This window comes from Dysidea avara, chromosome 5 (assembly GCF_963678975.1).
Source record: "Dysidea avara chromosome 5, odDysAvar1.4, whole genome shotgun sequence".
NCBI lineage: Eukaryota > Metazoa > Porifera > Demospongiae > Dictyoceratida > Dysideidae > Dysidea > Dysidea avara.
The window spans coordinates 7,119,119-7,145,421 of record NC_089276.1 but is presented as its reverse complement, the minus strand read 5'-3'; the positions used below and the strand labels follow the sequence as shown (position 1 = coordinate 7,145,421).

The following is a 26,303-nucleotide window of genomic DNA, read 5'->3' as shown; positions in this document are numbered from 1 at the left end:
TGCCTTGCATCAAAGGCAGTTGTAGTCAGGGCTACATCATGATATCACCCTGTTGGTCAGGACAATACATGGAATATAGCCTTGTGGTTTCCTTTGATCTGAGGCGTCAAAGTGGTATATGTATAAGTGTGTGAGCCATGGTTCATGTAATATATACCATATGTCTAAACAAACTAGCACTACAGAACATACTAACAACCCATATGCACTCAAACTAACTACAACTTACACTTAAATTCACCAGGAAGACATGCTGGTAGTCTTGCTATAATAATAATAATAATTATTATTATTAGCACTTTACAGTGACCAGCACTGAAGGTCTGACAGCAACATGTGCTGCAGCCTTAGGATTACCTAACCTAATTTCAGGGACTTAGACCTAATGACTTGACTTACTGACTGACTGAAAAGGTGTAACAGAAAAGGGGCCAAAGTAATGAGTTAGGTTGCTCAAAATGGTAGTGCCAATCAATTGTGGGACTTAGTAATCTCCGTATATCCCCAGGACTTTTCCGTTCATATCAACAAATGTGACTGGATCTACGAAAACCGTTCTTATCGCCCAAGACAGGAAGTTCGATTTTTTCACACAAACACAAAGTTTAATGAATGCACTATCAAGTTTCACTGCCATAGTCGACCAGAGTAAAGTGGTCTGCTTTTGCTGGCTGCTTTTTTAGAGCACAGTGGCAAGCCATACAAGTGGTCTGGGGTCTTAATGGAGCCCTGGCCAACCAGGAGATGGCTGTGTGGTGGCTGTACAGCTCCGTGGTGTTGGACAATGACCTGTGCTGTAAATTTCCTTTCATTTTAGCCAGTTCTGAGCCCTGAATGGCCTATAATTTGGTGTAATTCATCCCAGCACGTTTCTTTTCAATTTTTGAACACCATCTTGCCTGCCTTCCAGGGCCCCCGCCTCCCACCCTTCTGGAGCTCGCCTGATAAAAAAACAACTTCGGTTTAAAAACTATCTAAAATGGTGGGAAACTTAGCTGTTCACTACTTTTTCAGTGGATGATCAGGAAGGTAAGAAGTTGTTGTGAAACGTGTGAAAATTGGTATGCGTAGCTACCACCATTGGCCAGCTACAACACACTGAATATTTAAAACCGACATTTCTCGATACTTTTAAATGGGTGATAAGACTGGTTTTCCCAGAGACAGTCACAAATGTAGGAGCTATATTACCTGCTGCCACCCATCATCGAAGTCATGACAGAGGTATGTGTCTATACATTGGTTGGATTCTTACTGGCTGTGGTGATTGATCACCCAGTGCGGCAAAAGGCTATAAACCTAATCCAGCTTTGGCAATTGATCATACTGGCACTCGCGGAGGACTACTAGCTTGCTAATATGCATGACATGCATTAGTGGCCTCAAACCACAGATAAGTATGTATATATACTTACCTAGTGAACATTATTACTACGTTTCGTTCACATATACAGACGAGTCTTAGTAATATCATGGAAATATGCTTATTAAGTACCACAATCAAAAACTTTTAGTCATTAAGAAGATGGACTAGACTCATTCAATTCCACAAAAAGATTAATGCAGGAGCAACACAGGTGCATTGCCTATTCTACCAATGATAAGACTACTCCGTGAGTTTGGTGTGTCTTGTGTGTCCCTCACATTACCATTCTCTATACCAGTTAAAGCACTGCCTAGCTATGCAAACACAACCAATAAGACTAGAATCACTGGAGTTAATTTATAGACATACTTGAAGATTTCGATGATGGTTGCTAGTGGTCAGCAGCTAAAATATAGCAAGAGTGGTCTTGAGACAAAGTATAGCACTCAGCTTTACCTCATGCTATACCATATAACAATAAATATTAGTGAAACTGAAAGCTGTTGATTTGCTACAAAATTGCAGTTGGCAAGATTTTAATTTGGCAATATGCTGTCACTGGAAAATTAATGGTGCACCATTGCACACGAGGGTGTATGTGGTGTAAGCTGACAGAAGGACAAAGTGTGCATGCTGTAGCTACAGTCCTCTTTGTGTTGAAATGCTTTTCTCATGGATTCAGTCACTGCATGCATCTGGCCGGGTTGCTTTCATTACTGATATTGGCTAGGGTCATTCAAGTCTGACCCACTTTAAAGGTCTACTGCAGCCTAGTTCTTTCATTGGCCACTCCTTCTTATCAGGATCATGTGTTTCTGTCTGTAGTCACACATAGAGCCTCATCTATTTATCAATGGCTAGTATATATATATATATATATATATATATATGTAATAGTTATGCCACAGGCACAAGTGCTTTGCCTGATATATACACACACGCCCAAGGGCTGCAGGCCCAAGGGCAAGTGCGTAGATACAGGCAAAGCACAACTGCCCATGGTATAACTAATATGTTCTACTTTAGCATGTAGACTTACCTAATTGGCAAAATCTTTAGTTGTTATGCCCTTCTCTTATAAAGGGAACCAAGTAAGCTGTGATTGTGGGATTGAATTTTGCCAAACAAGCTGTGATTGTGGGATTCAATTTTAATACATCAAACAGTAGTTTGATTTTAAAATAGTAATTTTAACTAGTGTTTATTATGTTTCTGTAATTGCTACATTTACAAAAGTAAAAAGTAAATTAACAAACTACCGTTGATGTATTAAAATTAAATCCCACAATCACATGTTTTTGGCAAAATTCAATCCCACAATTACAGCTTGCTTGACTCCCTATATTAGAGAAGAGGACAACAGTGTAACATCAAAGAAATCTGATGATTTCTGGATACAGTGTGCATTCCTATTAGGTGTGCAATGTCTCGAGTTAAAGAGATCTAATCCAAACAGCCAAGCTGTAAAAAAAGAGTGCGGCCCTGAGAAAGGCTATGGTGAAAAAAGATGTGAAATCCAAGGTGGCGGCCAAGAAATGGCTGTGATGGTAGGTTAATGGTAAAAATTTTAATAACGACAATTCAAGTGAATTTTGTGCCAAGACCAAGCGGCACCAAATTCACTGAATTGTTGTTATTAAAATTTTTACCATTAACCTACCATCACAGCCATTTCTTGGCCGCCACCTTGGATTTCACATCTTTTTTCACCATAGCCTTTCTCAGGGCCGCACTCTTTTTTTACAGCTTGGCTGTTTTGGATTAGATTTCACTTCTTTTTGCATTTGTATACCCCAAAGCGGGCCTATGGCCGGCTTTAGGGCTTTTTAACCTGTCATTTTTTTCTTTACTACAGGAAGAAGAAAAGATGAAGCAGGGTGATTTCTTTGTAGCTGACCTCTCTGCAAGGTGATCCTTCTAGCTGATCCCTCTACCGGATGACTTGTTTGTAGCTGAACTCTCTACAGGGTGATTTGTTTGTAGCTGAACTCTCTACAAGGTAACTTCTTCTAGCTGATCTTTCTACAGGGTGATTTGTTTGTAGCTGAATTCTCTACAGGGCAATTTGTTTGCAGCTGAACTCTCTACATGGTAGTTTCTTTGTAGCCGAACTCTCTACAATGTAACTTATTCTAGCTGAACTCTCTACGGGTGGCTTGTTTCTAGCTGATCTCTCTACAGGGTGACTTGTTTCTAGCTGAACTCTCTACAGGGTGATTTATTTGTTACTGAACTCTCTACAAGGTAACTTCTTCTAGCTGATCTTTTTACAGGGTAATTTGTTTGTAGCTGAATTCTCTACAGGGTGATTTGTTTGCAGCTGAACTCTCTACAAGGTAACTTCTTCTAGCTGACCTTTCTACAGGGTGATTTGTTTGTAGCTGAATTCTCTACAGGGCAATTTGTTTGCAGCTGAACTCTCTACATGGTAGCTTCTTTGTAGCCGAACTCTCTACAATGTAACTTCTTCTAGCTGAACTCTCTACGGGTGGCTTGTTTCTAGCTGATCTCTCTACAGGGTGACTTGTTTCTAGCTGAACTCTCTACAGGGTGATTTGTTTGTAGCTGAACTCTCTACAAGGTAACTTCTTCTAGCTGATCTTTCTACAGGGTGACTTGTTTCTAGCTGAACTCTCTACAGGGTGATTTGTTTGTAGCTGAACTCTCTACAAGGTAACTTCTTCTAGCTGATCTTTTTACAGGGTAATTTGTTTGTAGCTGAATTCTCTACAGGGCGATTTGTTTGCAGCTGAACTCTCTACAAGGTAACTTCTTCTAGCTGACCTTTCTACAGGGTGATTTGTTTGTAGCTGAATTCTCTACAGGACGATTTGTTTGCAGCTGAACTCTCTACATGGTAGCTTCTTTGTAGCCGAACTCTCTACAATGTAACTTCTTCTAGCTGAACTCTCTACGGGTGGCTTGTTTCTAGCTGATCTCTCTACAGGGTGACTTGTTTCTAGCTGAACTCTCTACAGGGTGATTTGTTTGTAGCTGAACTCTCTACAAGGTAACTTCTTCTAGCTGACCTTTCCACAGGGTGATTTGTTTGTAGCTGAATTCTCTACATGGTAGTTTCTTTGTAGCTGAACTCTCTACAATGTACCTTCTTCTAGCTGAACTCTCTACAGGATGACTTGTTTCTAGCTGATCTCTATACAGGGTGACTTGTTTGTAGCTGAACTCTCTACAGGGTGATTTGTTTGTAGCTGAACTCTCTACAAGGTAACTTCTTCTAGCTGAACTCTCTACAGGATGACTTGTTTGTAGCTGAACTCTCTACAGGGTGATTTGTTTGTAGCTGAACTCTCTACAAGGTAACTTCTTCTAGCTGAACTCTCTACATGGTGACTTGTTTGTAGCTGAACTCTCTACAATGTAACTTCTTCTAGCTGAACTCTCTACGGGTGGCTTGTTTCTAGCTGATCTCTCTACAGGGTGACTTGTTTCTAGCTGAACTCTCTACAGGGTGATTTGTTTGTAGCTGAACTCTCTACAAGGTAACTTCTTCTAGCTGACCTTTCTACAGGGTGATTTGTTTGTAGCTGAATTCTCTACATGGTAGTTTCTTTGTAGCTGAACTCTCTACAATGTAACTTCTTCTAGCTGAACTCTCTACAGGTTCTAGCTGATCTCTCTACAGGGTGACTTGTTTGTAGCTGAACTCTCTACAAGGTTAATTTGTTTGTAGCTGAACTCTCTACAAGGTAACTTCTTCTAGCTGAACTCTCTACAGGATGACTTGTTTCTAGCTTATCTCTATACAGGGTGACTTGTTTGTAGCTGAACTCTCTACAGGGTGATTTGTTTGTAGCTGAACTCTCTACAAGGTAACTTCTTCTAGCTACCTTTCTACAGGGTGATTTGTTTGTAGCTGAATTCTCTACAGGGCAATTTGTTTGCAGCTGAACTCTCTACATGGTAGCTTCTTTGTAGCTGAACTCTCTACAATGCAACTTCTTCTAGCTGAACTCTCTACAGGATGACTTGTTTCTAGCTGATCTCTATACAGGGTGACTTGTTTGTAGCTGAACTCTCTACAGGGTGATTTGTTTGTAGCTGAACTCTCTACAAGGTAACTTCTTCTAGCTGACCTTTCTACAGGGTAATTTGTTTGTAGCTGAATTCTCTACAGGGCAATTTGTTTGCAGCTGAACTCTCTATATGGTAGTTTCTTTGTAGCTGAACTCTCTACAGGGTGATTTGTTTGTAGCTGAACACTCTACAAGGTAACTTCTTCTAGCTGATCTTTCTACAGGGTGATTTGTTTGTAGCTGAATTCTCTACAGGGCGATTTGCTTGCAGCTGAACTCTCTACATGGTAGTTTCTTTGTAGCTGAACTCTGTACAATGTAACTTCTTCTAGCTGAACTCTCTACAGGATGACTTGTTTCTAGCTGATCTCTCTACAGGGTGACTTGTTTGTAGCTGAACTCTCTACAGGGTGATTTGTTTGTGGCTGAACTCTCTACAAGGTAACTTCTTCTAGCTTATCTTTCTACAGGGTGATATGTTTGTAGCTGAATTCTCTACAGGGCGATTTGTTTGCAGCTGAACTCTCTACATGGTAGTTTCTTTGTAGCTGAACTCTCTATGATGTAACTTCTTCTAGCTGAACTCTCTACATGGTGACTTGTTTGTAGCTGAACTCTCTACAGGGTGATTTGTTTGTAGCTGAACTCTCTACAAGGTAACTTCTTCTAGCTGATCTACTTTTCTACAGGGTGATTTGTTTGTAGCTGAATTCTCTACAGGGCAATTTGTTTGCAGCTGAACTCTCTATATGGTAGTTTCTTTGTAGCTGAACTCTCTACAGGGTAATTTGTTTGTAGCTGAACTCTCTACAAGGTAACTTGTTCTAGCTGATCTTTCTACAGGGCGATTTATTTGCAGCTGAACTCTCTACATGGTAGTTTCTTTGTAGCTGAACTCTGTACAATGTAACTTCTTCTAGCTGAACTCTCTACAGGATGACTTGTTTCTAGCTGATCTCTCTACAGGGTGACTTGTTTGTAGCTGATCTTTCTACAGGGTGATTTGTTTGTAGTTGAATTCTCTACAGGTGATTTGTTTGCAGCTGAACTCTTTTACATGGTGGTTTCTTTGTAGCTGAACTCTCTACAAAGTGACTTCTTCTAGCTGATCTATCTACAGGATGACTTGTTTCTAACTGAACTCTCTACAGTGTGATCTGTTAATAGCGGAACTTTCTACTGGGTGATTTGTTTGCAGCTAAACTCTTTGCATGATTGTTTCTTTGTAACTGAACTCTCTACAAGGCGACTTCTTCTAGCTGATCTCTCTACAGGATGACTTGTTTCTAACTGAACTCTCTACAGTGTGATCTGTTCATAGCGGAACTTTTTACTGGGTGATTTGTTTGTAGCTAAACTCTTTGCATGATTGTTTCTTTGTAACTGAACTCTCTACAAGGTAACTTCTCCTAGCTGATCTCTCTACAGGGCAATTTCTTTGTAGCTGAATTCTCTACATGATGGCTTATTTGTAGCTGAACTCTCTATTAGGTACCTTCTTCTAGCTGATCTGACTACAGGGTGACTTGTTTGTAGCTGAATTCCCTACAGAATAACTTACAATGTAATATAGCTGAGTAAATTATAAATGCAGCTGAATGCTTTATTAGGGTGACTGTTCTATTAGAGTATCTCGATCTCGCATTTGCTGCACCTAGTTGCCTTTCGAATCATAACTCAGTGATTTGTAATCCGATTCTTCTCTACTACTGCAAGTACTTTCTATGATGATTATTCCAGCTACATACTGATTTTCAGCTCGTTCCTCTAAGCGGTTTGCCTGGTAGATACGAAAACTAATAGTTTTTTTATTCATAAAAATTGATCGCGTAATTTTGACACAGGTTGGGTTTCGTATCATATCTCCATGGTCTTTATCCCGATTCCTTTCAAACCACAAAAAGGCACTCCTACGATGGTTGCTCCATCTACATATCAATTTTCAACTGATTCCTCCAAGGCGTTTACCCTGTAGGCGTGACAGACCTTCGACCTTATTTTACGCAAATAATCGGTCATAACTCCGTGAATGTTCATCGGATTCCTACCAAAGTTGGTACGGAGATCCGCCTTAATGAGCCCTTTAAGTGTGCCAAATTTCAGCCAAATCCGAGCACGCATTCGTGTTTTATGGCGAATTTTGCGAAGTGTGCGAAATGAAGAAGATGAAGAAGAAGAAAAAAACGAAGAAATTAAAACGAAATTTTGTTCGCTCGTATCTCGGAAATGGCTGGAGCGATTTTCTTCACATTTGGTATGTAGACTACCCTAACTGGGCGGCACGTCTCCAGCAAATTTGGTTCCAATCGGATAAGGGATCACAGAGCTACATAGGTGTGAAAATTGCGTTTTCTTTCTTCCTGTTAATATACTCACGGTGTGGCGCGCCGGCTTCTTGGGCCGCACGACACACTATCGTGTGTCTTGATATACACACTGGTGGCATTGCGTATATCTCATTAACATTTTGAGTCAGTGCAATATGATATATATGTGATATATATGCACTGGCTTTCCTTTGATCTGAGGTGTGAAAGTGGTACATAATATATATATATATATATATAAGTAAGAGTTTAGACACTGCTGCGAATGCTACATGTTGAATATAGCACGTAAAAGAGTAGGTGAGAGACAAATACCATACAACGACAAAATTTGGTGATAAACTAAATTTGTTAAATTGGTGATTAGTCACTAAGCCACCAAATTTAAAATTATTTTCATATCTTGTGTCCAAGCTTTTGATAGCAGTTGTTAAGTAGGTTCAAGAAACCAAGTGTGGCTTTGTAGTTCATACTACTTAAACACACCTTACTAATAATAAATTAGCATGGCTCCAGTGTGGGTCACAACAGAAGCTGCCTGCTGTAACTCTAGACTAGAACTCACACTCATTTAGTGGGTATGGCTACACATAAGTTTGCAGACAGCATGGATTCATGCATGACATCACAAACAGTAGCAAGCACAATAAAATATTCTGGTCTCCAGCCAGACTATTCCAGAACTAATCATTTATTTGGCTTCAGAACTGTACATAGACCATAATCATGTGAAGCTTCAACAAGCACCCAGTTATATATTAGGCATGTACCTCAAACCACAGGTATGCTCACCTAATAGGTGAAGGAAGATAAACCTGCATTCACCACATTATTTTTTTATACAGAGGTTTGCAAACATCATTTGTGAGTTTAAATTGTGGGCACAAAAAGAAGTGATTGTGGGTTTTGCTGGTTGTAGTGATACCATTTTAAACCAAGTAGATGCCTAAAGTAACATAAGGTGCTAAAATAAATACTTAGGCGTATAGTCATGTGGTTGAAATGTGCTGTGTAGAAAAAGAATTCCCACATTGCGAAAACAATTATTTAGTGATGCCTACTAACTGAACTACATTTAAATGATACTATAGTCAAGCTGTAAATGAATGTAGTAAACGAAATATTTGAGAAACTTAAGATATTATACCATGGTTTGTGGTGTCCCTTACTGACACTAGTTTGCTTACTGTATGATTTCCATGCATTATTTGGTAATGAGTTTGTATTTCATATGTGAGACTATAATTATCGTTAATTTTGCATGAGAGAGCAAACACATAGCTCCAACTGAAACCCACTTAATTACATATATATTTATGCATTACCATATTTCCTCATTTAAAATCCTGGGCTTTTATCTGCAAGTAGGATATTTATTTGAGACTGAGCATTTATTTTGAATAGATCCAAGTGACATCCAATATTTAATTGAACATGAATTGCGGTAAACAGCAATCATTGTAGCAGTAAGCATGGAAAACTTCATGCAGCGTGTTGTTACTATAAACAGGTGTATATAGCGAAGGCCTGAAGTGATTGGAAAACATGCATTTCGGATGCATATGGACTTGCACAGATTGCTCATTTGATTACTAGTAACATCCTCATTCATTAACCTTGAAGAAACAACTGCAGCAGGGAAAGAATTAAAATCACCAATAGATGCCTTTAATATACCAGACCCAGGCCTATAGTTGAGACCAGATAATAATTTTCCTTGGCCCTCAGTTAATAATCAAAACAGGTGTTTATTTGAATGTGGCTTTGTACCAGGAAATATGGAATTAGTTGTATATAGAAATATAGTATTTTTGTGCCATTGTTTAATGAAGGACAATTTACATCAGGTATTGTTATCATCAGTGATGGAGGAAATGTTGAGAATCAGTCGATAGTTAATGATTTTAGTAATAATGACACGTTAACCTTAACATGTACCTCCGATACTATGCTTGATATTGTGGAATGGATAATGATCAATCAGACTGGAACTGTTGAGAGACAGTACACAAATGTACTTAATATCTCATCATTAGCAATGTTTATAAATCCAAGTAATGATTTTATGTCATATCTAAGATGTCGGTACTCAGATCACAGATATCTGTACAAAGATGTGTTTATTACTAAAGGTAAGATAGTCATTTAGTTATGTAGGTCTGAAGTGATGACAGTATTTCAGAAAATCCTTACTACTCATTGTTAACTAACCAGAGTTTGGTGGTGCCATTGGGTAGTAGTCCAGTCATCAGTATTATCATTTCAATTGATTCTGATGGTACAAGATCTCAACAGGATATTGTCACTAACTCTTTAGTGTTCACTCATACCAATAATAATGGTGCTGCAGTAGGAGTGGATGGACTTGAACAAGATCCTGTTAACTTTCAGTTGTACCATTACACATTTCCACCAGTACAGGACGGTGATGAGGGTACGTACACAATTACAGCAGGTTAGTATTACTACAAAACTAGTTACTGATTCCACTGACTTTTTACGTAGGGAATACAGTCCAACATTTATGCAATGTTGATTTAATTAATCTAGTGCATGCATAAGTATGCTCAAATTTTCATTATAGAGACTTTAGTAAATGTTTTGTGCATTACATACTCTTCATATAACTGTTGGTAATACTCTTCATAGCATACCTGCTCTATAGAACTGTTGGTATTTGTATTCGTCTTAAACAGTAAGAAATGTTGTGAGTTTAGGAGCATAATTCAACACAGCGATGGATCTAAGAGTTTCAGGTTTATGTATGTAACAGATGTTGATTAGGGAGGCATTAATAAAAGTCACTCAACAAGCTTGATCTAGGACAGCCTGGGGACATACTCCCGCTTAAAGTTTAGCCTTTTGAGATTGGATTTTGGTACCTGCATGATAGGACAGTTACTACTAGCACTACACAGTTTTGTGAGATAAACACAGTATATATACTACAATTGCTTTAGCTTAGCTATATACATGCCGTTCTTGTAGGAAATTTATTCAATGTGGAGAGGATCCTGCATGTAGGGCAGTTACCGGTGCCAAAGTATATAATAAGCCATAATTATTGTAATCATTCTAAAAAGTTCTCAAAAATTAATTTTCACCTGAAAATATTGTTTAAAATATTGTACTTTCCACAACATCTCCTGGGGCACAAAATCAAGAATTTCAAGTGATGAATGTGTGGATGTGTGGTTCATTTTACAGCTAAACATACTCTATGATACATCTGAATTGCAGTATTAGAATGGCTGACTGTTCTATTAGAGCATGGCTGACTGTTGTATTAGTCTACAAAATACATAGTATAACCCATCCCCTGCTCCTTAAATTGATTTTGAGTATGCACTCTATTTTTGAAAGGGGTCCCTGTATCTTCTACAAAATCCTAGTGCCATTTCAGAGCTTGATAATAAAAATTATGGAGACTTTTATGCAAACATATCAGCATCTGGATGGTGGGATTTATTTTATGCTAGATTGTTATTTTAGGCTTCAAAATGGTGAAAGTAGTGACTCAAAACCCAGCAATCCTTCAAAAGCATGTTATAAATCAAATTCATATAGTTTAGTAGCTATTTTTACTAATTCACCATTATTTTTGCAGTGCTCAAAAGCCTGGTCTCTTGTATACCTTCATCAAGGCAGCAATGCTCATGCAGGCCAACATAAATCCTTGGGCCATTACTATGCAGACCAAACAGGCTTATGGCACTTGTATAATTATAGTGTAGTAATTTAATGTGATAGTGAAGTAAAAATCATTAGCTTTGCATATTTAACATTTTTAGTATTTCAAAACATGGTTGCAACAGTTTAACTTTTTTATAGATATAGATGATGATGTACAACTTCTGAATGTGGACATTCAGCTTATGATAGCAAGAGAAAAAGGTATGTATATAGTCATATTTTTTTAAAACTAAATCAAAACTTTGCATTCAGTTATAAATCTCACAAGATCATTTTCATCAATCACTCTACTGGAAGGAAATACCATTACCTTATCATGTGCTCCATCTGTAATGGAAGTTGTTCTGTTGTGGACTCACAATGGAGCAGATGTTATACAAAGTGATGATATTTCATTTTCTCCACCACTACTAAATCATAACTTAATGATTGTCAATCCTAGAGTGGAGGACAGTGGTGTTTACACTTGTCGTGCTGCCATTGAAGATATATTGGTTGAGCAAAACATTACAGTAAACGTTATTCCAGGTAACATAGTGCTTAGCTAGTTGTGTGGTGTAAATCTATGTACATATATACAGGAAATTCTATATGACTGTATTTTTGCCATATAACAAAAACTATTGGCAAGAGTCCCCACTGTTATTAGCTCTTGCTATTGGGTTTTAATTAAATAAATAACTTTATTTAAAACTAAAATCACTATTACAGCAGCTGGTGTACTGAAAAAAGCTATCAGCACCCAGAATTAAAAGTTAAGATTACAAGGGAGCAACTGAACATTACAAGTAAACTAATTAATTAATTAATTAACAAAGGGGTAATTAGGGTGGAACTGCACTTGTGGCAAGGATATCTCTCTCTTTTGTAGCATGTGTAGATGACTTTGCCGGAGGTTTATTATGGAGCAACAGTAGACGAAATGTATCAGTCACTCAACCTTGTTCAGAATTGCATCCTAGTTTTCGTTCTGGTGTGAACATTGAGAGACAATGCCTAAATAATGGAAGTTGGTCATCAGTTGATATGAGTAATTGTACCATGTTCAGGAATTCCTATCCAGTTGTAGTAGTGTACTTTACAGTGACTACTGATAACACATATACAGGGGACTCAGCAGCCATCATCAGCAATGTTAGTATTATAATCCTACATATAAGTAGAATTTTAGTTCAGACTACAACAAAATTACTCACATTCTTTTTAGTGCCAATTTTTTAAATGCAAACATTGCTTGATAAATCCAGTATGTTGTGGTTATGGAGATGCGTTGTGTTTGTTGAACCAACATATTATAAGATTGGTGATCACACAACATTGTTTACATGTCTATATGTATTTTTGGTGTATGCTATTATCCACACAAAATAGACAAATTGTGAAATAAGGTTCAGCCTTGGGTGATAAAGGTTGTAAAATAAAAGGTGGCGGCCAAGAAAATAATGGCTGCAGTGATGTTAATGCTAATAAATTTTAATGATGGCTGTGTGTGCGTTGTTAACATTTATTACATTGCAGCCATTTCTTGGCTGCCACCTTTGTCTGACAACTTTTTTCACCCAGGCTATAGAAGGCCACACCCTTTTTGCTCTTGAATAATATGTTAAAATTTACAGTCATTTGTATAGTATCATTATTCATCGCTGTGATATGTGTATGTGTTATTTTCAGGTTTATAGTCAACTTCTAGTAAATTCTACCATTGACATAATTAATAGTGTCAATATGTCCTGGAGCTACAACTCACAGCTAATAAGTTTTATGTTATCATTCAATGTTCAGTTAATGTCAGTTACTTTCAATAATGTGGAAGATATTGAAAACCGTTTGAAACAAAACACAGCTACAATTTTCCCGGTTGGTGTTGATCTCACTGATGAAGGATTTAATGTGGTAGCTTTTCAGCCAAATTGTAAGTGCATTTTGTGAAAATAATGTGTATGAATTTTTGTTAAATGTATACAGCAAGTTGCTCCTGTGTTCTAAGTGCTGAGACTTCAATACAAACAGTGTGTACTGGACCTAGTACCCCACCATGTTTGTGTAGTTCCCAAAGTTGTATAGTGAGTATACTCAGGCCCGTAGCCAGGGGGGGTTCGGGGGGTTCTGAAGAACCGCCCTCTTGGAAAAAAGGTCCACAATTTCAGTAAAAGGTCCACAATTTTAGCAAAAAGGTCCACAATTTTAGTATACAAGTCCAAATTTTCAGGAGCAAAAGCCCATTAGCTACAGTTTACTAGATACCACTATAATAAGAGGCTAAAATAAGTGCTCCGAGTAACTCATTCAGTGCTTGCATTAAATGCAATGCAAGATCGAGATACTCTAATAGAGCAGTCAACCACTCTAATAGAACAACCACTCTAATAGAACAGTCACAATTACATTTTCTTTTAAAAGCTACTTAATTTACATGTAGATTGTCTAAGCCGAGCTTTCATTAAAATATAAGATTTTGGTGGACAAGCCCCTCCATGCAGAGCCCACGAATAGCATCCATGCTTCAACTCCATGCAATGTGTAAATTTCATTGTTTAAGACACCCTTTGTTCTGCTACACTGCCCCTGTTGATCATGGCAGAGTGCTCAATCTTTCCCATTCTTATTCATTGTGACATTCCAATATATTATATTTAGACACATGCATGTGCAGATGGTATAATTACAGTAGCAGTAGAGATATTATTCCAGATATCATTCATACAGCTGGTCTTCAGTTTACCTAAAAAAAATTGTTATTTTTATTGACTGAAATGCCACTAAATTCAACCTTTTAGTATCTGTTTTCAAAAAATTTTCTGGGGGGGCATGCCCCCAGACCCCCTAGATTCAGTACCTTTATTAATCATCATGCAAGTAAAGGTCCACTTTTGGTCAAAAAGAACCCCCCTTTCAAAATTCCTGGCTACGGGCCTGATACTTCATCAGTTAACACCTAAGTCATGTTATATTTTATAGTGTAACAGTCCCACTTATGTTGGTGATGGTAGTGTGTGTGGATTAGACTCAGACAGTGATGGATTTCCTGATGTCAGCTTGGGCTGTGATCAACCTCAATGTGTACAGGTGATTGCAGTGGCATAACTACACCCGGGAATAAAAAAATGCCTGAGCATCACTTTCACTTTGCCCAGGCATCAGAAAATGGTTGGGTCACACAGCCACTCAAAATATCATGTTTAGCACATTAATACCATACCTATTTCACTGCCCATATAAAAGTCTCAATAGTAGCAGTGAAATTTATCCCGTATTTCACTGGTAGCAGTGAAAAAGTTGTAATTGCAATTTCATTGGCTAGAATTTATGTTAACAATGTAGCACCAATTAGTGTTTACGCATGTTTAGTACATAGTGACAAATTGCGTACACAACAACGCTAATGCACAGCATGTATATATGCAGCGAGTATGGTATTAACTGGGAATAGCATGGGTATAGCAGTGAAATTTGAGATAAATACCACGAGTGTTGTATTGGAAATGGGGATAAATTTCACGAGGCTTCGCACAAGTGTTATATTGGAAATGGGGATAAATTTCACGAGGCGAAGCCGAGTGAAATTTATCCCCATTTCTAATACAACACTCGTGGTATTTATCCCAAATTTCACTGCTACCCATGCTATTACTAGTACAAATCCTCCCCCACCCTCATTACCATTAATTTGCCGACAGCTTCTGCCTCGGGTTCTGCATGCCATCAACTCTTGCACCAGTACTGACTTGCACCCTCTCTAAAAAGGGTGCACCACAATATGAAACAAATTAGCAATATGAAACAAATTAGCGCTGCGTGTTCAGTTAAAATCAGAAAATGGCACCGCTTGTTCTCCACGTGTGAGTGTTCACAGTTGGCTGTTAGTTGGATATTGTTTGATTATTGTTTGATGGTGCGAGGTCCATAATAATGCACTAACCAGAGTCCTCTAATAGCTCCCGAATTTATTTAGATGCAACATGACACAAGGGGAAACAGTGTGGAGCAAGGTGTGGAGTCAGATTTAGGAGTGGAGTGTGATGTGAGCTATTATTAAAACACAATTGTATTAGTTGTAGTGATAGGAGATCATCAGGATTTTTGCCAGTTTTGCCGCCATTTTTTTGTAGACCTGAGTTCACTGAAGCAGAGCCAGTCAGTGGATGAATTGTCATGTTTAGTGAATGTCACATCTTCAATGGAGGAATTATCACACAAGTGTGTTGTGGCGCTGCACGTGATTACTACTACTACATATAAATCCCACAATCGATTAGTTAGCAATCATTCAGTAGTGATTAGTTAGATAGGCTGTATAAATGCTTACGTTCATGCACCATACAAATAGAGTTAGCAGCTATACAGAATAGCTAGCTATGCTTTGCACTAAAAACATATTTTTATGAGTGTACATATGAACATCCCACAAGTTGCTCACTTAGTTGCTTGCAAGGTTAGTGGTTTGCCCGGGCATCACAATTGGTCTAGATACGCCCCTGGGTGATTGTGTAAACTAATAATATTGCATTGAATAAAAATTATTGTTCTGTAGGATCTCTGTCCTGACATATATAGTATCACTAGTACTGGTGAACAAAGTGGATCATTTTGTACTCAGATGGATAATACTACAGGTCAGCAACATCAAGAGTGAATAGTAAGATACATGTTTATAGTTTGAATTGGCATCCCAGTAATATTTTGGTTCACCAAAGTTGTGAGATCATGCCATTACCTGTTAGTAATTTATTTATTGAGCACTGTCTGATCTCAGCTTGTCACTTAGTGTCATAGAGTGCTACTCAGACACTCTATTAGGATAATAATATACATTTCTATAAATGAAAATAGTGCAGAATTCAATGCAAAAATACACAGCATTTAGGCTGAAGCACATGCATGATGCTTTGAATCTCTTTTCCAAAACTTGGATTGAAAATATGTTAGGCGATAACAAGCAACTGGCATGCAAAATAATTAAAGCAGGCTTGATGTTATAAAGTTGTATATCAACTGGTTACAAGTGTGAAATGGCAGGAAAATAATAGCACCAAATGTGGACAGTACCAAATACAAGAAAACATAGATAACTGTACAAAATTGTTAGTAGAACTGCGTATCGTTCAATATAACGAGTCAAAGCATATTATATCTTTAAACTGGTTAGACATTAAAGCCATGAGAAAACCACATTCCCATGACAATATTGCCCAAGCAATATGTGAGTTAAACCCCAAGCAGCACCTTTGAACACCCAGTATATATTTAAAGTAATAATTGTCAATTGCACTAGCATAGAAACAACACACTTATATAGAAACTGGTGCACCTGTAAGTGAATCCATAACTTTGTTCACTGATGGCGATATATTTTGCCAGACTGTCAAACAAGTTTATTAAAATTTGAAAAAACAGAGTGCAATAGTACTTGTAAAGAGACCGAAATAGTAACTTGTGAAAAATTAGGTTTCTAGTACTTGTAATGGCAGCTTGGAAATTACTTACATAAATGCCATAAATTATTTCAACAACTAAACAAGCTATTCACAAATACCCTCTCATCACTCCTATCCTTTAGATCTTGGAAGTGTGTGAAAATAAAAATAAATAAATAAATAAATCCTCATGCTTCTGTGTTTGTATGATTTTTGGCTAGAAATTTTCAATGAGTTACAAAGAAATACTCGTATTTCCACCATGTACTGTAAATATTTGAATTCTATTAGAATTCAAATATTTGACTACATTACTCGATAGACAGTTGATGCAAACGACATTGGCATAAGAAAACTGCAAGTTTATTTGCAAATGATGTATTTCATTTAATGTATCCTGTCCTGTAACCTTAAGAAAACTTCACAGTGCTAACATAGTTTGCACTTGCTTTTAACTGTATGTATGTATAACTGCATGTATATTTAATGCTAAATATGTACATAGGTGCATACTGATTGACTGCCTGTTCAACTACAGCAATGCACACACAACCTATGGAGTGTTTTTGAAGTTCCACATTTAAACTATCTGGTGCACCAGTGTAGATACCATGAGTACATTGTCAATGTAGCAAGGGTGGTATTTATCCAAAATTCACTGCTACCAATACTTGGTTGGCAAACAATGGTTGTTAAAGTGTAATTTCTATGGCTCAACTTGTAACCACAGATAATAGTGGCAATTGCTAGGCAACAGTACCATGTTACCTATACAGTGGAACCTCAATTATCCGGACTCCACTTATCTGGATTCTTGGTTAACTGAACTACGGAAATGGCTGCTCTATTAGAGTAGCAGCTGTTATATTAGGGTAGTCGATAATACTAATTTTTTAAATGTTCTTTTTACTACTTTGAGGATATCTATACATGGTTTCAGAGATATGGACTTTTCAGGCATATGGACCACCCCTGGTCCCAAGGTGTTCAGATAATTGAGGTTCCACTATAATAATTATTCATTTCAATGATGATGGTTTCTAAGACAGAGTGCATTTTGGGTGATAAAAACTATGTTTTACTGATATTTCACTACTGCCAGTAAAATTTGGGGTTAATTTCACTGCTGCGCATAATTTATGTGATTGACACCTGTTTGCTAAATGCTGTATAGTTGGATTTTACTCTGAATCTGTTTGTTTTTGAATTTATATTGATACAGTGTTCATTGGGTGTCCACTTGAACAAGATGCCACATGGAACATAACATGGCCGGAAACTAACATTGATGCAGTAGCACAGCAAAAATGTCCTGGTGGAAGTGAAGCTGAAGGTAGAGTACAGTTGTATGCTAGCTCATATATGGTATTAGAACACTTAATATTGACTTCATACTTATGTAATACTTTGCATATTGCATGTAAGGAAACTAGACAGACTATACATTCTTACTTTTGTAACAGGTTTTGCTACTAGACGATGTCTTGATGATGATCAGTGGAGCTCTCCAAATGTGTCACAATGTAGAACAGTTGAGCAAATAAGACTTGAAATGAGAGCTGAAGAATTGGCTGACGTTGTTGAGAGTAGATTTGTTAATGAGGATAGAGACTTGACACAAACATTCATGCCAGAAGTTGTGGAGGATATTGCTGATGAACTACAGGAGATCACAAACACTACACAACCTCTTCTGCCAAATGATGTGTACTCAGCTGCTAATACTTTAGATTCTATCATTGAGTAAGTGGTCAGGTTCGTAATTGTTCTATTTATATATACATCAGACTCCTGCACCAAGCAATTATAGTTATTGTAAGTTAATTGTTAGATAATTAGTTAACTACATAGGCTACCAGTGCTGGTGCATTATAGGCTCTCAAAATTGTATGTCCTTTGCAAGCCAAAGTTTTTTCGGTATGTGTAGCTGTACCACAATTCTGTAAAGCAATATATTATTAGTATCATTATGCTTATACATTAGAATCAAGGAAATTTTAATTGCTCCGTTATAAACTCAGACTGTCCTATCACTGTATCTCAATCTCTTAGTACTAATAATAAATTCAAACTGTATGTCTTATTGCTAAAACAATTGCCTTAGTTGCTTGATACATAGCTATGACGCTCTATGAATGATCTAGTCTTAGGGAAATATTGTGATTTTAATTTGGAAGAAAAGCATCAAATTTACTACTATAATATGACTTTACTATTTTTTTGCCATCACAGATTTGACATTTGGTAGCCATTTTTACATTGGAAATTCATCATTTTTGTTCTTATCTTAATACCACAGAAACTTTTTGTTTTTTGTTACCAGAAACATGACCTATTGAATCAAACAGAAACACTGATTACACAATAATACATATTATAATATATATATATATATATATATATATCCACCCCAAAAACACCTTTGCTGTAAGAAAGGTGTGTCGAAGAAACTACAAGTACCTGTAACCCAATGGACCTCATAGAAGTAATGGTAACTCAAAAAGCTGATATCTGGAGCAGCCAAGAATCAATCTTATAATACAACTATAACTGCAATTACCAATGTTTTATCCATGCAAGAACACCTTGGCTGTATAACAGGTGCACCCATTGATGTAAAAGTAACTGGAAACCAAAACAGCTGATATCTGAAGTGGCCAAGAATGAAAGTTGATATACAACCAATTGCAATTAACAAAAAATTATCATTGCATTCAGCTGTGTTTTATATTCACTTGTTGCATCCTAAATTAATTCCTTTTAACTCTAATTGGCTGGTAATTTGGTTGCCTTTTTTGCCCTATACACTGACTATTTAAAAATTATTTTCCTGTGGGTGGCAATCAGATGGTTTGCTTTTAAGTCAACTTAGAATTGCCACTGCTAGATTTGATAATAAAATAACACCATGCAGTAATTCATATAGCTAGTGTTTATTCAATCAAAAGCGTTACCAAATTCAATCTCAGAAGACTAATTTTCCATGCCCAACACCCCCCTAGTTGGAGCATGCTGATTGTGCCACACTTGTTGAGTGACTTCCACTAATGCCTACATACTGTACCAGATGTCCAAACCCGAAACCCCCTTTGAGAATTTCTAGATTTTCCACTGATAACAGCTGGGTTTTTTTTCAATCAAAAATCACACCGAGCAAACAACAAATAAAGTAGAATTGAAATATGCTCCCCTTGCTCTACTTTTTGTACAGAAATTCTTGCATAATACTACAGTATTTCAAATTCACATAGGCTTGTCCTACCCCCTGCGTTTGAAAAATCCTGGCACTACAGACTGAAGTAGAAATTACCATAATATGCTTGTAAAATAATTTCGTATGCAAAAACTTGCATGAAAATTTCTTGCACGAAAATATTTACATAAGATCGAATTACTCTAATAGAGCAGTCACTCACATAAATCATACAGAAATATTTATACACAAAAATTGTTATCACGAAAATTTTTTGCATGAAAATAAAGCAAATTATGGTTAATGTCCACTAATATATGTGCAGATGTAGCCTTGTTCCATAACTTTATTTCTATAATCCTAGCCTTAATAGAACTAATAATTTTGTTTTCCTTGTACTTGTTTGGTTCCTTTTTTGTGACATAATTATGACTGATGAACCAGCACCTAATGCATCAAAAGAAATTATGGCACCATACATATTGTAAAATTAATTGTGTTTCTAAACACACACCGCAAATATAATAAGTGAAATCACCATCACACTTTATTTTTAACTATCTTCAGGCTGTTACACAGCATTACAAGTACAGAACAGTACAAAAAGTGCAATCCAGTCAGTACAAAACATAATTATGGAGGATATTCCTGTTATAAACATGATAATCAGCACAGGAAAGCCAAAATATGCACTAATAATGACACTTGTACTGTGATAAAAAGGAAATGGGACACAAAGGAAGTCAAAGGTAGGTCTGTGATGTGTCCATTGTACATAATGCAACATGCTAAAAGGCATCTGTTAGGTTGAAGCAATTAATGTCTGCAGTATACTGCAATAAAAAATTAAGCCTCAAATAGTGCTGGTCTGAAGGCGTCAGTCAGTCAGTCAGTCAGTCAGTCAGTCAGTCAGTCAGTCAATCAGTCAGTCAGTCAGTCAGTCAGTTAGTCATCATCAGAAATTCCACTAAATAAAAATAGTTGGGTCACACTGAAGACACTTTCAGATTGGTACCTAACCAATACTGCCAAGGCACTATGAAAACATTGTGATTGTGAAGCTGCTTTCTGGTCAATATTTCTTGTGAAGCACCCATGCACTACTGTACTGTATTATATCAGTGTGTGTATGTACAGTATGTCAAATATATAATGCCACAGTATCTTATGGAGTACACTTAAATACTTGAATATATTTATTTTTGTAACATACAGGGTGACTACAATTGTCATTGAATCGGATGAGCTGGATCAGGCTGTGCTAGAGAATGTGGTTGAGGTTTGTTCATACAGTTGTAGTGTTTTAGTTGTGTATATATAAATGGCCATCCCATCTATCACCTTTTGGAATGGTTGAAATCCCGGCTTTCTGTCACATTTATTTATTTCTTCTCCCATACTGGAAATTATGGCTACTTAATTATACTGCTTCCTTGTACCACATAGATAGAATAAATTTCTATATAGTCTGTACTAACTTGTATTGTGACTTAATGTTTATAGAGAGATATTGGATTTATATCCTACAGAGAAAAAAATTTTAAGCAAAAATATCTATAATTTTTGCAAGCTATCTTCTTCATAACTCCACTTATGGACTTAAAATACACCTAAAGAAAGGTTTAGAATTGCACTAATATCCTATAGAGCAAAAATATTACTATAGCTTCTAACATTGTGCATATTCAATCAAGAGTAATGATGATGAAAGTCTATGGACCTTATCCGCAATGACATCATGATTGACAAAATGGCCATGTTTAGTGTGGGAACTTCGTACGTAATCACTAAAATGAGCTTTGTTTGCGGATTTCACGCCATGGAACTATTGGATAATAAAGGTAAAAGGCTAGTTAGCATGATGTGGTGATGCAAAATAGTCCCATCAGACGAAACCAGACTTAAGTTTGCTATCAACACAAAACCACACGCATTTGTCTTGTAATTAAGTATGTATGCCTCACCTTGCCCCTTGCTGCAGTATGTAAACGTTAACATAGCGAACAGCCACCTCTCCCAATACCCTCTGTACAAAAGTGCCTACACTATTGGCCACCATTTTGTGCTTTGACGTCATTGCGGATAAGGTCCATTGTTGCTACATACTAGGTAATCAGACAGCTCCAGCTAACTAGGTATATACCTGTATTTTGTTGTTGACATAGTTACGTGACTGACTGATTCACAGTAGTGGTTTGTACTTATTAGTTATTTCTGCTTCAGGATGCCATAAATGTGTTGGACAGTTTGTTTGATGAAAGAAATGATGTTTCATTTGAGGAGATGATAGATGAGGTTTGTTGAAATTTTGAAGTTCACAAAAAGATAATTATTATTGTGTACATATACAAGTATAAGAAAAAAATTGGAATTTAGAAAAAATTTGGAATTTTAAATTAGATTAGGGACGGTGTATAATGCTGCAATAAAAAGTACTGAAACAAGCTGGATCGGAGTAGTACGTAATGTCCAAATACTGTAAAACAATAAGAAGTGAATATCCCTACTGTGCTACACTCAATGCACAGTAGGGATATTCACTTCTTATTGTTTTACAGTATTTGGACATTATGTACTACTCCGATCCAGCTTATGTCAGTACTTTTATTGCAGCATTATACACTGTCCCTAATCTAATTTAAAATTCCAAATTTTTTCTTATACTTATTTGTGAAGTTTTTTTGCAAGCTCATGACCACTAAATATCTGCTGAGTTACTCACAGCACTATTATACTAGATTATGACTCATACAATAACAACTGATCAGTGGGCGTGGCTCTACATAAGCCTGCAGACAATAATGGACGTGGCTACTATATGTATACAGACAGTAATTTACATAAGTGGGCATGGATTCGTGCATACCTACACACTGATAAATGGACGTGGCTACCATATGTCTACAGACTGTAATTTACATAAGTGGGCGTGGCTCATGGAAGCAGAGCTACACTATGACGTGTAGTAACACATCCACATTTAATTTAGCACGTGGGGTCAGACCCAAATAATCTGTAAAACAGAACCTGGATGACCCGAATCAGTTTAACATTGTTACTAAATAAACTATATTTGTGACCAGATTTTACAAAACCGATCCGAATCGCACATCAGGCAAAATCAAATTAACACCACCAGTGGATAGCTACACTATCATACTACTAGTTTTGACCCTCAGTACTACTCAAACTACTCGAGGCTGGTTTTAACAGATGTCCTTTCTGGGTGGTGTGGAGTGCTCAAATGGCAGTTTCAGGCTTTGTGAAGGACCTGGCTTGGCAAGAATCAGTGGTTTACTGGTGGACAGCCTTATAATGTTGGCCAGACGTTTTCTCTGTTGATTTTGCTACATATCAGCCACTAAGGAGCCAGCACAGCCCTGTAATCTCGTGTCTGGACTCCAATCGTGGCCTGCCTCCATTTTGAGGCAAGAATCAGTGGTTTACTGGTGGACAGCCTTATAATATAATGTTGGCCAGATGTTTTCTCTGTTGATTTTGCTACATAGCAGCCACTAAGTAGCCAGCACAGCCCTGTAATCTTGTGTCTGGACTCCAATCGTGGCCTGCCTCCATTTTGAGGCAAGAATCAGTGGTTTACTGGTGGACAGCCTTATAATGTTGGCCAGACGTTTTCTGTGTTGATTTTGTAACATATCAGCCACTAAGGAGCCAGCACAGCCCTGTAATCTCGTGTCTGGACTCCAATCGTGGCCTGCCTCCATTTCGCTCATCCAACTGCTCAGATTTTCTATCTTATTTGGCGGGAAACTCTACAGACAGCTACAAGTACTGGAAGTGGCCTGAAAGGTAACAGATTGATGCATCTTTTGTGTAAATTTCATATGCGTGCTTGCTATCCTTGGAGACTTATGCTGGCTTCAATTCTTTAAAACCGTTTATCTCAAAACTTCTAATGTGCGATTTGGATCGTTTTTCCAAAATCCAGTCACATTTATTGACTTACACATTGCTTTATAGTTTGCCGTGAGTTGCTCTCTCTGATCGATATCAACGAGTCACGTACACGTGTGTTTTTGGTGCAATCGGCGACCACATGTATTCAAATACTTTGATGCAATATACACTGGTATGGAAGCCATACTGTAGTCTATTAACACTCAGCGGTAGAACCTTGACTGATGGCCATGGTAAAGAAGAATAAAAGGTAAGACAATAGCGCAAGCATTGTATGCTTATCAATATACCAAAGGTTTTTTCTTAAGCAAACTAGAAATGTTTCTGCGAAAAAATTAGGGCTGTAGCTGTAGCCACTTTTCTGCTATGCTTCAGGCAGGCAGGCAGGCAGGCTGGCAGGCAGGCAGGCAGGCAGGCAGGCAGGCAGGCAGGCAGGCAGTAGAAAATTCTCTTGAATAATTTTTTTCTAAATTCTGTAGCTACTTGGCGCAAATGTTTCGGGTCGATCTGAAGACACTTTTGGGCTTGGTTTTACCCAACCAATAGGCCATGACAAATAAATTTTATGTTTCACGGATGCGGCGGGTCACAATTTCCGGTTTCCAAAAATAAATTTAAATCATGTGACCATTTCAACATGGCTGGTGAATGTTCTTTGTCGATAAACTCGTCCTTAAATGAGTGGTTGAGTGTTGTATTAAAGTAAGGCTTAGTAATTATTAAGAATAGAGTGATAGTACAATGTTCCTGCGAAGAAACGTTTGGAGCTCTTGTTAGAAAAGTCGCACCGGAATTGGAAGAGGAAAGAGTGAAAAGGGCGGTGATTTCTGCAGATGAAAAGTTTGTTGACGTCCACGAAGTAGCTATGGAGGCACCTATCAGTGTTTGTAGGTTATTTATTTGTAAACATTGCTGTATATGTGTTCTGACATGTGACGTTAACTTATATTAAACTTGAATTTGTTAATACCTTTAATTCCACACATGGATGGATCTAACTTACATAATATTATATTCGATAAACAGTATAATTATGTTTCTAGCTATACAATGTAATCTGAACTGTTTTCTTGATGCCATCATTGTACTTGTCATCCCTATAGCCTTATTATTTACTCCATGTGCTCATGATCCACTTGAGGCTACAGCATATGATAAAATCAATATTATACATAAACTCTAATTCCGTTAGTTTATAAACTTGACAGGCACCATTCTTTTTTCCTTTTTTTATTTTTCGACCTGCCGGGTCACCTTTGAGGGGAAAATAATCCATGAAACATAAGATTTGTTTGGTATGGCCATACTGTCATGTCATTGTGAGGAAAAATCGTGGCAGGTTTTTGGGTTATATTATATCACAGATTGCCCCCACACCTTCGATGTCCCTAATATACAGTACTATCGTACTGTATGATGTGACTGGATCTGGGAAAACCAGTCTTATTGTCCATGTCAGCAGATTCAATTTGATTCGATTTCAGCTGCCAGCAAAAGCAGACCACTCAAGTCTAGCTGATTTTGATTGTGAAATTAGACAGTTTATTCAAGTAGCTTTGTGTTTATGTAGATTCGATTTTTCATTTAAATCAGTTTCTTCCTTGGAGCTCGCCTGATACAATCAACCTCAGTTTAAAAACTATCTAAAATGGTGGAAACTTGGCTGCTAGCTACTTGCACAGTAGATGCTCTGGAAGTGGTATAGAATGTGTGAAAATTTGGTACACATAGCTTCAACTATTGGCAAACTACAACACACTAAATACCTAAAATCGGCATTTCTCGATCCTTTTAAATAGGTGATAAGACTGGTTTTCCCAGACTGGGTCACATATGTGTGATTGTTGTATGTAATGCACGTAGCATGGGATAGCATGGGCTGTATAGACTGTCATGATGTAAATTGTGCTTTTGGATTCAGATTAATAACTCCTGCATTTAGGGAATCATGTTTCAAATCACAGAATGTGGAGGTGTTGCTAGTGGGTGGGAAGTAAATAAATAATTAAATAAATATAATTATATAACAATAGAAAATGCAACAGAAAGATAATTGAAAAATTAGCATTCCAATATTCCAACACGACAGACATATAGGTATTGAGAGCTACTACATCAAACAATTAAATAGTTTTACAAGTACATAAATAATATAGCCTCTCATTTGTGCATTCTGTGTATAGTTCTCCATAGTTAAGGCTGTAGAATTGACAGAACATACATAGCTGCATTATGTGCTGGTAATATTGTGGGCACATATTTCACAGTGCAGTTTTAACCAAATACATACATCTGGTTTACTTTGATGGAGTTTGGTAATGATAAATGATTCTACAAAAACTTGTACAAACAAGTGTA

General features: G+C 37.2%; 1 protein-coding gene across 1 annotated transcript in view; it reads left to right on the top strand.

Annotated features, from left to right (window-relative positions):
- The window catches only part of LOC136256605 (uncharacterized), a 118,064-nt gene that overhangs the window by 57,158 nt on the left and 34,603 nt on the right, over nt 1-26,303 (top strand). The window contains exons 31-43 of the mRNA XM_066049588.1: nt 9,575-9,859; nt 9,910-10,182; nt 11,559-11,621; nt 11,673-11,948; nt 12,292-12,554; nt 13,092-13,332; nt 13,386-13,483; nt 14,379-14,486; nt 15,952-16,033; nt 18,057-18,167; nt 18,298-18,577; nt 21,243-21,306; nt 22,251-22,322. Coding sequence (XP_065905660.1) covers nt 9,575-9,859; nt 9,910-10,182; nt 11,559-11,621; nt 11,673-11,948; nt 12,292-12,554; nt 13,092-13,332; nt 13,386-13,483; nt 14,379-14,486; nt 15,952-16,033; nt 18,057-18,167; nt 18,298-18,577; nt 21,243-21,306; nt 22,251-22,322 — 2,216 coding nt within the window. The remainder of the gene's footprint in view (nt 1-9,574; nt 9,860-9,909; nt 10,183-11,558; nt 11,622-11,672; nt 11,949-12,291; nt 12,555-13,091; nt 13,333-13,385; nt 13,484-14,378; nt 14,487-15,951; nt 16,034-18,056; nt 18,168-18,297; nt 18,578-21,242; nt 21,307-22,250; nt 22,323-26,303) is intronic.